We start from the raw sequence: 15064 nt of genomic DNA on the forward strand, positions 1-15064 counted from the left end.
TAAGGGTATTCTATCCACATCGGAATCAATCTTTTCAAGTATATGCATGCACCCTCTTACATAGTCCCTAACATGCATAAATCATAAGAACAATAAAATTACCTAAGGAAACCTAGCTATACGTATATGTCCTTGTACAAATAAGTGAAAGACAATTGAAAAATATAGCGATATGATTCATAGCTGATACATTTCTTAGAGAACTTACATATCTCCATGTAAGATTTGTATTCTTCATAAACCGATAAAATTTCAATCCAAAACAAGTTTCTTTTACTTAGTTCGAAGTGCTTAAGGACCTTTCATAAGTCAAGGATAAGTCTCGTGTTTGACTGACCAGAGACTGAAGTTAAATCAATCCTAGAGCCTTGAAGAAAGTATAGAAAGAATGTGTGATCCCCATGAATTCGGACCAATAGAAGTTCATACAAAAAGTTAGTGCAAAAAATCCATCAGAATATCGTGAAGACTAAATAGGAAAGTGTAAAGGTATAGAAGACAGCAAATCATTCAAACCGCTTGGAAACGCGCCAAGCAAACGCTTTTATTCAAACTTATAAAAAACTCCCTTTACAAGTTATGAATCTAAGCCTACTCTTTTGTCTATCTATCACAATACCATGTGTAGATCTAAAAGAGTAAAATGAACACACTCACCTTCAAAGCCTTTTTTTGATTGCTTGAAGGTTTACAAAACTCACAAACTTTTCCCACGAGTGCTAACTCTTTTTTGCGGCTAGCCCTCGTCCCTTTATACCTTACACAAATGATCTCTAACCTAGATCTTTGTGAATCCCTAACTAAAAGGAAATATTCCTTATCCTAAGAAATATCCTCCCTTAATCTCTCGATCAAATATACTCTCAATATCCTCGTGTATATCTTGATCTTCTTCTTCCTTCCTTCTCACGTTCCCTGTCACGGCATCCCATAAACTTCCTCCACGTCAGCTCATCTGCCACATCAGCATATCAGCACTCTGAAACACTTCGCAAGCTCCTGTTACCTTCAGAGCTCTGATGCACTTTCAATCTCCCCCTTTTTGACTGAATCTTGCCACACAAGCAACCGCAGCATCAACCCTGAAAAAGCACAGACAACACAGCCAGACAAGACATAACCGTACTAGCAAAAATAAAATTCCAGCAATCAACACAAGACGGTTAACCGATAAAGACTTGTTAAAATAAATTGTTCAAAACCAAAAACAGAGATAAAATAAAATAAGTCTCAAGTTTTAACAGGGGAGAAATAAAATAAAATCAACAAAAAACTGTGAGCAACTGCTCCCCCATAGCTTAATCTCCCCCTCAGGCCTCTGAATCAGACTCATCTCCCCCTGCTTGTTTGGCACAGTTTAGTCAAAAAATACCAAGAACCTAAACCAGAAATTTGAGCGAACATCAAAGTGAGAAACTACTTACCAGCTTCTAAGGCATCTTGCAGGATCTTGATTGCAACCCGGATGGCTTTGCGTTCTGCAGAGGACCCTTTTGGAGAAACAGGTTCAACAGGGACGAATGCTGTCTTCTTCCCCTTTGCCTTCTTTGCATCTTTTGATGACAAACTAGGAACAGGTCTCTGAGCAGTCAGCAACTGATAGATGAGACTGGGAAACGGCAACCGAAAGCCAGACTGAGCTTGCAACCCCAGTTGAATGATCTGGTTGTAGATCATCCGTCCAAAATCGAACGAAATCCCATGCATGATCATGTAGATCACGAGAGCCCTATTCGTCGAGATGTACCTAGTATTTACCGTGGGAGACCAGTTGCTACAGCAGATCCGATACAGATCCTTGATCACCGGGTTCTTGATTGCAGTGGATACCAGCTGCTTGCAGGGTTTGACCTTTCCATCCGAGAGAAACAGAGCCAGATCCTCCTCCAGAATTGCAGCCGTCTGCAGTTGCTGTTCACGCACATCCATAGACCTCAGACCAAACAGGACATTGATACGGCATGGAGAGAACTCACAAGTCCAGTCTCGGACAAGCAAATCGACAGACTCCCCCTCACTCTTGACCGTTGGGAGATTCGCCAAGAATTCATAGACCACCTCGGAGTCGTACGAGCCAATCTGAGTAATGGTTTTAAGCAGCCCAGCTTTGTCTATGAACTCCCTAGCCTTGTCTACAGCATCTAGTGGATAACAGACCTCTGGAGCGAGCGTTCGAGAGACAAAGAACCCATAACGTCGAACAGCCTCTGAGGAGATGAACCGTTTGGCCTCGAAATCCTTTGACGAAGCTCCTCGAGATGCGGTGCCCTTATCTCTGTGGAGAGATGGGCGCTTGGAGTCACGACTGTCGAGATCAGCAGGCGGTTGTCTTTTGCGTAGACGGGATGAGACTCCTTGAGATGGCAGGGCAGGTACAGGCACATCACCGGTAAGATCTACCACCGGAAATCGAGAAGTCACCTCTCTCGGCGGAGAAGACGAGGAGTCGCAGGTCTCTTGATTCCCGTGAGAAGGCGAGGGATTCTGATCCACCTGAGTCGGAGATGCAGTGACAGACTCCTCGCGAGGCTGGTAAACCACCATGGCAGTCGCGGGATCGATCGGAACATGTGGAGTTGGCGGAGGCAAGGAAGACGGTGGTGTGTGGAGCTCCTTATCTGTGCTGGAGTCATAGTGGAAACCACGAAAGATGGACTTCATGATGGTTAGAGAGTTGATTGACAAGAGAAGAGAGAGATTTGAGCAGAAGTTTAATCGACACAGGGTTGAAATCGCAGAGGTGATGAGGAAAACGCCAAAACCCTAGCCGCTCCTTTTTATACACATTCGTGAGTCCCAATGGGCTGCACAAACTCGGCCCAAAACATTAAAGATTTCCTGAAACCGCTCAATTAAACATCAGTGTACACTGCATCTATTTCCTCTTTTGACTGCATTTAATCGTTAATTCATTCAATCACTATTAATATCAGTGCATTTATAAATCTCATTCTTCCTCTTTTACAACCCAATTTAACAGATTCATGAATCAAACACACAGATACACACAACCACTAATGATAGATTCGGAGGGACCCAGATCAAGAAATAAACACACATGAGCATCAATATTATTATTTTTATTTTTTTTTAAATATTAAACAGTGCATAAATCAGAACACTAACCAGACCTTTGTCGTATCAGCCACTTGTTCAGAACCTAAGCTAGAAACTATCACAACCTCTTGAATTGTCGAAGATCAGAGGAATGTTGCATGTGGGTAGTCTTTCACACTGGCATGCCTTTAGCCTTCAGTCCATCCCAACATGTTAAGGCAGCTGGAGTTCATCTCTTTGAAGAGCACAATTTTTTTTTTTTTTTCTCCAAGCAGCCTTATGATGACTGCTTCAGCATCTTGAGCTTCAATGACATCATTTGCTTGTGTCAGCCACTGATTCCAACCTCATCATTCCTTAGGTTATTAAACCTTAGAAAGACTGTGCATGTCTCTTCACAGCTCTTTGACCTCCTTAAATCATGACAACGTTTAACAAGATGGACAGACCGGCATGACAGGCAGCTATTTCCCACACTCTTTTAGATGTTGATCTTCTATATATTCCAGAATTTCCATGATCTGTTCTAGCTCCAGTTCCTGCCTTAGACCAACACAACTCAGAGACATAGTTAGAGTTCATAGACACCAATAGACATCCTCAGATTTACGAATCTGTTGAAGTCCAACGGCTTAGTAAACAAATCAGCCAGCTGAAAATCAGTGCTCACATGGTCTATCTCAATCAGTTTCGCCTCAACAAGTTCACGAACAAAGTGGTGTCTAATATCTATGTGTTTTGTTCTAGAATGCTGGACAGGATTCTTAGAGATGTTTATTGCACTTAAATTATCACAATGAATTAACAGAGTATCAGAATCCATACCATAGTCTGAGGACATTTGACGCATCCACAGAAGTTGTGTACAACAGCTGCCCAAGGCAATGTATTCAGCCTCAGCGGTTGATAGTGAGACACTGTTTTGCTTCTTGCTGTGCCATAAAATTAGGTTGTTGCCCATAAAGAAGCATCCCCCACTTGTACTTCGACGATCATCCACCGAACCTGCCCAATCAACATCGCAGTATCCGCTCAAACTGGTGTTGGTATCCTTGGTGAAAGAAATACCAAAGTTCACTGTCCCCTTGACGTATTTGATGATCTTCTTGATTGCCAGTAAGTGGGACACCTTGGGCTTGGCCTGGTACCCACGCATATCCCCACTGACAGACAAATGTCAGGCCTACTTGCTGTTAGGTAGAGCAAGCTTCCAATCATACCTCTATATAGTCGTTCATCCACATCCTCTCCTTCCTCATCTTTTGAAAGCTTGTCATTGACTCCCATAGGTACCTTAGCTTCTTTACTCTTCCCTAAACCAACCCGTTGTACTAATTCTTTGGCATAGGTGCTTTGAGACACAAAGATCCCATCAGCTGATTGTTCTACTTGCAAACCCAGAAAGTATTTCAGCTCTCCCACCATACTCATCTCAAACTCCTGTGACATGTTTTTCACAAACCTTTGCACCAGCGATTGACAGGTAGAACCAAAAATGATGTCATCCACATAGATCTGAACAAACATCAATGCATTGTTGCTGTTGAGAACAAACAGTGTCTTGTCTACACTTCCAAGAACATACCCTTGATCCAGAAGAAACGTAGTTAACCTCTCATAACATGCTCTCGGAGCCTGCTTGAGACCATATAGCGCTTTCTTCAGACGGTACACATGCTCAGGATGTTGTGGATTCTCAAAGCCTTTTGGTTGTTCTACAAACACTTCTTCTTGTAAAATCCCATTCAGAAATGCACTTTTAACATCCATCTGATGTAATGTGAACTTGAGAGCACATGACATACCGAACATGAACCTGATGGATTCTAGCCTTGCTACTGGAGCAAAGGTCTCATCAAAGTCAACTCCTTCGACTTGAGAGTAACCTTGAGCCACAAGTCTCGCTTTGTTTCTCACAATGCATCCACTGGCATCACTCTTATTCTTGAAGATCCACTTCGTTCCCACTACATTGACATTAGCCGGACGTTTAGTGAGTTCCCACACATTGCTGTGCTCAAATTGTTCTAGCTCATCTTGCATTGCAGCAACCCAGAACTCATCCCGAAGAGCCTCTTTGTGATTCTTTGGTTCCATAGTGGAAACAAAACAGGCAAATTGAACGATCTTAGAGTCCTGAGAGACAGTGTCTGGAACTACAGTCTTCTGTTTCTTTCCAGCCAGTTGAGCAAAGTCAATCTGTTTGCCCCTGGTAACTCTACCCCCCTGAATCGCACCGATAACATCGTCTGAGGAGTGATTCCGATGAACTTGAGAAGATGGAGGAAGCTCGTCTGTTGACAGTCCAGGGCGGGCATGATCACTAAGACTCCCAGAGGCTTGCTCAGACTTCTCATCATCAGTTACCAGATCCTTCTCAGAGAGAACAGGCACCATATCAACTCGTTGAAATGAAGTATCATCAAAAACAACATTTACCGTTTCCTGAACTGATCTTGTGCGTTTGTTGTAAACACGGAAGGCAGTGTTGTGTCCTGAGTAACCAAGAAAGATCCCTTCATCACTCTTTGAGTCAAATTTACCCAACTGATCCTTGTCATTCAGAATATAACATAGACAGCCAAACACATGAAAGTAGCTTACAGTTGGAGACTTTCATTTCCATAACTCATAGGGAGTCTTGCTGGTCCCTGGTCGGACATACACACGGTTGATAATGTAACAAGCAGTGTTGACAGCTTCATCCCAAAACCGATGTGGCACTTGATTCCCATGCAGCATAGCTCGCGTCATCTCTTGCAGTGCTCTGTTCTTTCGTTCGACAACACCATTCTGCTCTGGGGTTCTTGGAGCAGAGTACTGATGAACAATGCCCTGATGCCCGTAGAATTGATCAAACTTGTCATTCTGAAACTCTCCTCCATGATCACTCCTAATAGCTTGGATGGAACATTTTTCACTTTTAATCTGCAGGGCAAGAATGCGAAAGCATTCAAGGGCATCAGCTTTTTCACGAATAAATTGCACCCAGGTGTAGCGAGTGAAATCGTCCACCATGACAAAGAAGAACCGTCGTCCAGAAATGCTCTGAACTTGAATGGGACCCATCAGATCCATATGTACCAACTGGAGTGCATGACTAGTGCGAATATCTGTCACTGGCCCATGAGACGTCTTGACTTGCTTGCCTTTGTTACAAGGACCACATATGAAATGTGGATCACCTTTCAGCTTAGGCATTCCACGCACAACCTCTTGATTAGCCAATTTCAACATTGTGCGAATTTTGAGATGACCAAGTTTTTGGTGCCACAGCTCTGTGTCCGACTCAGTAGTCGTGCTAAAACACTGCATTGACGATTTCCACATGTAACAGTTGTTACCAGATCTCCTGCCTCTGAGTCGTACTGACCCTTGTTGATCAACAGCCTTGCACCCTTCTTGGTGAATGTGACATCCAGACCTTCATCACAAAACTGGCTGATACTTATCAGATTTGCCTTCAACCCTTCGACCAAGAAGACATCCATAAGATGTGGTTGAGAATCACCACCAGTTGTACCTTTTCCTCGGATTGTACCCTTTCCTCCATCACCAAAAGTAACTCTTCCTCCAGCAACACCTTCTAGATGTGATAGATTATCAAGGGCACCAGTCATGTGCCTGGAGCATCCACTATCAAAATACCACTTGGCCTGATCAACCTCTGTTTTCTCTGCTGTGAAAGCCACATGACAGTAGAGATCATCTTTCCTGACATATTCCTGTGTGTTTCTTCTTACAGCTGGATAAAACTCACCGCGTTGCATCAAGCTAGACACACGATTCTGGAACTGATAACACTGGGCTTTGTAGTGAGTTAGATGCCCACAGTACCAACATCCTCTCCTTCTACTACGCTGAACAGGTCTTTGAGCCGTCTGCCGAAATCCACTCGAGGCATATGGCGGCCTAGTATTCACCTCAGGAAACACCACCATCCTTGGGTTTCTTGAATTCTGCTTCACAGGAATCTGATCATACATTCTAGTAGTTCGAGGGAACTTCCTCTCCTTCAGCTCGGGCTCAGACTCCACTCCTTTGACAAATTGGGTGGTTGGGTTGGTGTTTGTTCCTTGATAACCCAGACCCCATTTCAGATTGCTGGATCTTCCAGTGCTAAGCAGTGTATCCAGATCTTTGGTTCATTTATTCAGCATTCTGATATTCTTCAGCTGTTCTTCTAACTGTTTCTCAAGTCGCAGAGTCTTTGCGTGTTCTTCACTTAATTCTTTAGAGATCATTGCAACATGAAGCTGTAACGTATCTCTCTCAGAAGTTAATTGTGTGTTTTCTTGAGTCTTCTGTACCACCATCTTGATGAGAAGCTCTATCTGATCTTCTACTGACAAATCAGCCTCTTCTCCATCTGAATCAGAATTCACTTTCTCATCTGCATCCTTGGTTTCCAGCACCACATCATCTTCTTCATCTTCTTCAATGACACCCAGCAATGCAAGGAAGCTGTTAAGAACCTCTCCTTTGCTGACTTCTTCATCTGAGTCACTTTCGCTCCAAGTGATGTAGGACTTCTGCTTGTTTTCTCGTGAAGGACAATCAAACTTAGTGTGACCGTGGCCCTTACACCCATAGCACTGCAAAGAATTCTTTCGTTTGTTGTTTGGACACTCAGACTTGTAATGCCCAAAACCCTCACATTCAGCACACTGTCGTTCTTGCTTGTCACTCTTCCTGATCTCCTTATCAGTATCAGATTTTAAGACCGATGATGTTCCCTTCCGCTGACCTCTTTCCATCTTGCGAAAGTACTTCTTAACCAACAAACCCACTTTTTCTTCATCTGCAACCTCCTGAGACTCAGCAAGCTTCTGTTCTTCTATGGCTTTAAGGGCAAAAGATTTCTCATTCACTTTTTCTTTCTTCTTCAGCTGTATCTCAAATGCCTGCATCATCTCAACCACTTGATTGTACTTGAGCTCATCAGAATCCAGTGAAACATCTATAGCAGACCTGTGTGGTTGAAACTTATCTGGAAGACTCATGAGGAATTTCTTCACCAGCTTCTTGTCCTTATAGCGTTTACCCAAGACTACAGCTTCTTGTGCAATACCACTCAGACGACTGCTGTAATCAGCAACTGACTCAGTTTCAGTCATGTGCAAGTTCTCAAAATCTGAAGCAAGATTGTCCAGCCTTGAACGTTTGACCCTACTTGTGCCTTCAAACGTGACTACCAGAATGTCCCATGCTTCCTTGGCAGCTTCACATCCTTGAACTTGATTGAAAATATCCCTAGGCAGCGACTTGAAGATAACTGACAGAGCCTGTGAGTTATGTTTGGACTCCGCTTTTTCTTCGGCTGTCCATTTCTTCCTGTGCTTAGGCACCATTTCTCCCTTCTCATTCTTTTCCGTCGGATGTGATCAACCATCTTCCACCGCAAACCAAGCTTCCATGTTGATGCTTGAGATGGCCTGCTTGATTGACACTTTCCAAAAACCAAAGCACTCAGGATCGAGTTTCAATGGTGATTGAACCGCAACAAAATCCAGTGATTTCTCCATACCCTTGCCGCAAGATCTCACCTATTGAAAAAGGATATCAGAACTTTTTATCAGGTGCTTGCTCTGATACCAATTGTAAAGGTATAGAGGACAGCAAATCACTCAAACCGCTTTGAAACACGCCAAGCAAATGCTTTTATTCAAACTTATAAAAACTCCCTTTTACAAGTTATGAATCTAAGCCTACTCTCTTGTCTATCTATCACAATACCCTGTGTAGATCTAAAAGAGTAAAATGAACACACTCACCTTTAAAGCCTTTTTTTGATTGCTTGAAGGTTTACAAAACTCACAAACTTTTCCCACGAGTGCTAACTCTTTTTTGCGGCTAGCCCTCGTCCTTTTATACCTTACACAAATGATCTCTAACCTAGATCTTTGTGAATCTCTAACTAAAAGGAAATATTCTTATCCTAAGAAATATCCTCCCTTAATCTCTCGATCAAATATACTCTCAATATCCTCGTGTATATCTTGATCTTTTTCTTCCTTCCTTCTCACGTTCCCTGTCACGACATCCCATAAACTTCCTCCACGTCAGCTCATCTGCCACGTCAGCATATCAGCACTCTGAAACATTTCGCAAGCTCCTGTCACCTTCAGAGCTCTGATGCACTTTCAGAAAGAAAAAGAAATTGTGAATAGATTGGGAGAAATGTAAATAAGCGAATGCCATGAAGTGTCCTGGACCATGAAAAATGCATGAGAAGACGGGGTAGGGAGCAATACTAGGAAAAGACAGACGACAACAAAACGTCAAACCTAACCTATAAGAAAATTAAAAAACGTGAATCATATAATGACCTGTAACGAAGCAAGTTAAAAATAGTGAAAAGTTCAAGAAAACCAAAAAATAAGAGTTTATGTAACGGCAAACTCAAAAAAAAAAATTTGTTTGCTAAACCAAAAACTAAACTAAATATAAATTAATTTTTAGGAAAAATACATGATGAAAACGGACAAATGCTTTGGAATGCATTAGCAAATAAGACATTTTTGAGAAAGCATGAATAACTGAGAAATTATGGTAAAGCATTCTTTTCTTTTGGCATAATCTCTAAAGTAAAGTGTTTTTTTTTTTTTTTTTTTGTGCACCCAAACTTATATTAGAATTAGACAGTTACAAGAAGATGAAGGCGATTCGGACAGCAAACTTGAAAGGTAAAGCAACTAAACCACAAACCAAAGATAGAGACACAAACTTGAACAAGCTTGATAGGGTACCAGGAGAAGTATTGAAACTAACTATCACAAGAACACCCATGAAAGAAGTAGCAATCAATACATAAACCTCGACTGGAATAGAGTAAGTCACCATACATTGTGACGTTAAAAGAACTGCCTCATACAAGGACAGGTTGACGCCGGAGGAGTCTCCGGTGAGCAAAGAATGTTGGACCAAAGCAGAGGCTAAACCAACAGAGATGGTTTTTGGTTGGACGCAAACAGGTAAGGTTACATCAGAGAAGTATCCGAACCAATTTCGCCGAAGATGGGCAGAAAAAGAACCAACAGGAGTGGTTCTAACCTGGAGACCAACAGAACTAGTCTCAACTGCAATCAAGCAGAGGCCGGAGTAGTATCCGGTAAAATCGGAGAAGTATCCGAAATTTCTAACCTTGCAACAAAGTGGTTCAAGAGACTGACCAACCTTAAGCAAAAAGAAGGAGACACACTGCTGGAGGAGCGCAGGTGGAGAGGTTGAGAAGAGGACTGATTCATCAACCGAGAGGAGGGACAAGCCCCAAACAAGAGGCCCACTGAAATGGATGAACACCTTCAGGGGAGCAACGGGAGGGAGGGGGAGGAGAGATAACCACTCTCCATCGAACTCACTGGAAAAACGGGAGCAATAGAAGGACAACAACCGAGGTGAGATGAACTTGTCATCTGGCGGATCTGGTGGGTCTGGCGGATCCGGAGGAGATAAAAGGCTCACCCGCAGCGCTAAATCCGGTGGCCTTGGACAGGAGGAGCCCATTGAAAGCAGGAAAAGCTGAAACAGAGTCATGGAAGTGGAGACAAGCTTCGCCGGCGTCGTAGATCTACCGACGGGAGGAGAAGCAGATCGATTAGGCAGCGAAGAGGGCGGTGGAAGGACACCGGAGGATGGGAAGAACCATATCTTCGGCGAGCGGCTACCTCGGGCTTCGTGTCTGGGAGAAAAAAACTAGGGCGAACCTATATCTCAAGTAAAGTGTTTAAAATAAATAAATAAGTCATCAAATAATTGAAAGCACAGTCAAACTAATTAAATCTACATCTCTTGATATTAAAAAAGTGAGTTGTGATAAGGTGGTAGGGCCCTTTGATTATGTGTTCTTTATTTTGAGTCCATATATAGAGAGATATTGGAAGAAGCATGATCAAAAAGATTCAAGCACACCACCCTCAAACATTGGAACTAACTAAAATTAGTGAACACAACAAGGATGGCAAAAGTGTTGACACTTCTTGTTCTTCGAATACTCATGAATCTCTTACTTATCGGTTGGATTTCTCTCTGGATCATAAAACCCACCACTCTATGGATACAATCTTGGCATCAAGCTGAAGATACCATCAAACATACTTTCTTTGGCTATTACGGTAACCCTCAAATTAGCCACCACTCTTCTCTTATTTTTACTTCAATATATCTCTGATTTTGTTTTTGCATTTATGACTGTTAAGGTCTCAACTTTGCCGTATTCTCATTCCCTCCTATTGCTCTCTCCATTATTGGACTCATTTATTTGAGTTTACTGCCACAACATCATCGTCCAACTAGGTAATTAATACGATTTTAATCTTTAAGTCACGGTTAAAAACTAAAAAAAGATTAATAAAAAAAATTGATGTTTTATTCTGTCAACTTGTTATAATACTGAACCTGTAGAGGAGGGAGGAGTGCATCTATTACTATCTCAAGACCAGCCATTATCAATAGTTTCATTGGGATCGTGTCTTGTTTCGAGATCATTGCTCTTCTTTTATTCCTTCTCTTTTTAGCTTGGACCTTCTATGTCCGTGTCACTAGCGACTTCAAGAAGCTGACGCCTGTCAAAACCATGGATTTTAACTTGTAACGTTTCTCTCCACTTCAACCTTTCTATATAGAGTTGTTAAACTTTGTTGACTTAGTATTATATGTTTTCAGATGGCAACTTAAGTACTTTAGAGTTGCTACAAGGTTCGGTCTATTAGCCGAAGCATGTCTCTCTCTACTTCTTTTCCCTGTCTCGAGGGGACTTTCGATGTTCCGTTTACTCAACATTCAGTTTGCAGCTTCTGTAAAATATCATGTGTGGCTTGGGACCGGTTTGATCTTCTTTTCTTTGGTCCATGGTGGAAGCACTCTGTTCATTTGGACTATTACTCATCACATTGAAGAAGAGGTAAATTTAATAACTCAGTTTCTTGTAACAATATATTAAAATACTGTCCTGACTCTTTCTTGTGGTAATAAAAAAACAGATTTGGAAATGGCAGAGAACGGGTCGGGTATATGTAGCTGGACTCATAAGCCTTGTAACAGGATTACTAATGGGGATCACATCACTTCCTCAAATTCAAAGGAAAAAATTTGAAGTTTTCTATTACACACACCATTTGTATATAGTATTTCTTGTAGCTTTCTTGTTTCATGCTGGTGATCGTCACTTCTATTGGGTACTACCTGGAATATTTCTCTTTGGACTCGACAAGATACTTCGGATTGTTCAATCACGATCCGAAAGCTGCGTTCTTTCGGCCCGTCTCTTCTCTTGTAAAGCCATTGAGCTTGTCTTGCCGAAGGACACAAGTAAGAATGTCTATTTTTTCTCTGTTTTTACACATTAAAAAGGTTTCTTATTTTGGTGTATTACTTTGGTATTTTGCAGAGCTTAATTATGCTCCATCGAGTTTTATATTTGTGAACATCCCGGTGATCTCGCAGTATCAGTGGCATCCCTTTAGTATTACATCGAGCTCGAGTGTAGACAAACACACATTGTCTCTGATGATAAAATGTGAGGGAAAATGGACAAATTCTGTTTATAACATTGTAGAAGAAGATGCAAATTCTGAAAAGAAGATTAACAACATAACTGTAAGAGTAGAAGGTCCTTATGGACCTGCCTCAGTAGATTTCCTCAGGTTTGCTAAAACACTCTATATTTTAGCTCAGTTTCGATAAAATTGTTTTCAATTTGAAAGTATTGATTTTTTTGGCAGGTATGATAATCTGTTTCTTGTGGCGGGAGGAATCGGGATCACGCCATTTCTAAGCATTTTGCAGGAACTCGCTTGCAAAAACCGACTCAAGTCTCCCAAGAGGGTGCAGCTTGTGTTTGCGGTTAGGACATTCCAAGAACTTAACATGTTGCTTCCAATATCCTCTATACTCTTTAACCCAATCAACAACTTAAGTCTCAAGTTAAAAGTTTATGTCACCCAAGAAAAGAAGCATGCTAATGAGACAAGAACATTGCAAGAGTTCTTGGCTCAGTCACAAGTTCAGACTATACAACTCGGAACCGACGAGGACTATTCAAGATTCCCAATTCGTGGGCCGGAAAGTTTCATATGGCTTGCCACATTAGTCCTTATAACCATGCTTACGTTTCTCGGCTTCTTGATAGGTTTAAGCCATTTCTTTATACCTTCTGAACACAAGAATCATTCACAATCTATGAAGTTAGCTACTTCAAGAGCTATGAAGACAGATAAAGAAAAGGTTCCTTCATGGGTTCCAGATTTGGTCATCATTGTCTCTTACGTTAAAGCTATCACAATTGGTGGTTTGGCTGGAAAAATTCTACAATGGAGACGACAACACAGAGAGGCACCACCAGGGATTTCTAAAGAAGAAGTAAAACCCGAAGAGAGAAACTTAACCGAGTTAATACCAATTGCTCCTATTGAGGAACATGAGATACATACCGGAGAAAGGCCGAAACTGGAAGGTATTTGTTAACAAAAACTATAACATTCTTGATTTATAATGTCTAATAAGATTCTATGTATATGTTTTTGTAACACAGAGATATTGTTGGAGTTTGAGAAGAACTTGAGAGGATGGTCGAGTGTAGGAGTGTTGGTATGTGGACCAGAGCCAATGAAAGAAGCTGTGGCATCTATGTGTCGCCAAAGGCGGCCTCAGTGTTGTGGAGTAGAGGATTCAGGAAATAAACACATGAAGATGAACCTTAATTTTCATTCTCTTAATTTCAACCTTTAAATTTAAACCAAAAGCATTTTCTAATTATAAGTTGTATTATTTTTGGGTTTGTATGCTTTTTTTTTTTTCCCTTCTTTATTGAACAACCGACTGTAGTAGAAGCTCTCTAATACAAATTTAAGCAAGCTTTCTAACAATACGGCCAACTTTTTGAAACAAATGGAAAAATTTGTGGCCCAAAATACGTGCAAGTGTGTTGTGCAACACAAATGACTTTGACACATAGCGTTACTTCGTATGGAAGTTTTGGTGCAGTTCTGTGACTTACGTCAACATACAAAAAACCCAACAGCTGCCTTGGAAATTCAGAATTCATGGACTGAATTTAAAATATATAAACAATTTATCCTTCTTTTTTTCTTTCTTTGACATCAAAACGATATACGTATAAGATTTGCATTAGTGTATTAGAGATCCTAATAATACCAATCTTACGTTTTGGGCAATGTATACATTGAATAGAGAGAGGAGTTATCTTACGTTAATCAATTATGTAAAAGCTATACTTACATGTAAAATATTAAGAAACACTTTTTTTTTTTTAACAACATTAAGAAACACTTTGTTATATAACCAAACCAGATTATTGGTCTGTACTCTGTAGTATTCACAATCACAGCACATATATTTACAAATATACCTCAAAGGAAAGCAAAAGATTTGAAAGAAAGAATTTTTATTAATTATAAAGAAATAAAATAAGCTTATAAACTTTTGAATTTTAATTTATTTTAAAATAGCATATTGTCTGTATAAAATTAAATGCTTAGAGTTATTTCTTTCCAGAAATTATGATACATCTTCTTTAATTATGGTTTAAATTAATATTTAGCTATGAGTGCTATATTACTTACTTTATGAAATACAACTCTTGAACAAAAAAAAAAAAGAAGTTATGAAAATACACTTAGTTGATGCAGGAATAAAAAAAAAAAAAAAAAACTCATGAAGTTTCTAAATTTAGTATTAATGTTCATTTCTCTATGTTTACAGCTTTGAACCATCATAAATATATAGATATTATCATTTTATATATCAAAACCAAATAAACACAAACACATAGTTACACCACATACACTTTAGTTAAAGAAATGAATCACAACGCACTTCAATGACGAAAATCCACAGAATCTTGGAGTAAGTAGAAATTAAACTAACACAAAACAAAATAAGTCCAATGTGTTTTAGACATAAACATAGTTTCATTCAATCAAAAAGATCTTTACAAGTACAACAAAGCTCAAATTCTAATAATAACTCTCTTTTTACTTCCCAATTA

The 15064-nt window shown here is 40.4% G+C and overlaps 2 protein-coding genes across 2 annotated transcripts; one reads left to right on the forward strand and one right to left on the reverse strand.

Moving 5' to 3' along the window:
* Positions 1-8698: 8698 nt before the first annotated feature.
* Positions 8699-10806, reverse strand: LOC147948811 (uncharacterized). The gene is made up of 2 exons (XM_087485253.1): positions 9903-10806; positions 8699-9197 (listed from the first exon to the last, which is right to left on the reverse strand). The coding sequence occupies exons 1-2, from the start codon at positions 10591-10593 to the stop codon at positions 9145-9147; spliced, it is 744 nt and encodes a 247-aa protein (XP_087341379.1). The 5' UTR covers positions 10594-10806; the 3' UTR covers positions 8699-9144.
* LOC104752049 (ferric reduction oxidase 8, mitochondrial) lies at positions 9830-13922 on the forward strand. Its single transcript, XM_010474121.3, has 8 exons — positions 9830-11171; positions 11256-11352; positions 11461-11646; positions 11722-11959; positions 12039-12366; positions 12446-12701; positions 12780-13510; positions 13589-13922. Exons 1-8 carry the CDS (start codon positions 11015-11017, stop codon positions 13783-13785), a joined length of 2190 nt encoding a protein of 729 aa, XP_010472423.2. The 5' UTR covers positions 9830-11014; the 3' UTR covers positions 13786-13922.
* Positions 13923-15064: the final 1142 nt, after the last annotated feature.

Source organism: Camelina sativa, chromosome 2 (assembly GCF_030686135.1).
Source record: "Camelina sativa cultivar CO46 ecotype springtype chromosome 2, ASM3068613v1".
NCBI lineage: Eukaryota > Viridiplantae > Streptophyta > Magnoliopsida > Brassicales > Brassicaceae > Camelina > Camelina sativa.

Excerpts from the sequence above, each read along its gene's own strand:
- LOC104752049 (XM_010474121.3), top strand. The coding sequence starts at position 11,015 with ATGGCAAAAGTGTTGACACTTCTTGTTCTTCGAATACTCATGAATCTC. Across the intron at positions 12,702-12,779 it reads GCCTCAGTAGATTTCCTCAG|GTATGATAATCTGTTTCTTG; the intron begins GTTTGCTAAAAC and ends TTTTTTTGGCAG. Across the intron at positions 13,511-13,588 it reads AGAAAGGCCGAAACTGGAAG|AGATATTGTTGGAGTTTGAG; the intron begins GTATTTGTTAAC and ends TTTGTAACACAG.
- LOC147948811 (XM_087485253.1), bottom strand. The coding sequence starts at position 10,593 with ATGACTCTGTTTCAGCTTTTCCTGCTTTCAATGGGCTCCTCCTGTCCA. Across the intron at positions 9,198-9,902 it reads AGTTCTTTTAACGTCACAAT|TGCATCAGAGCTCTGAAGGT; the intron begins GTATGGTGACTT and ends TCTTTCTGAAAG.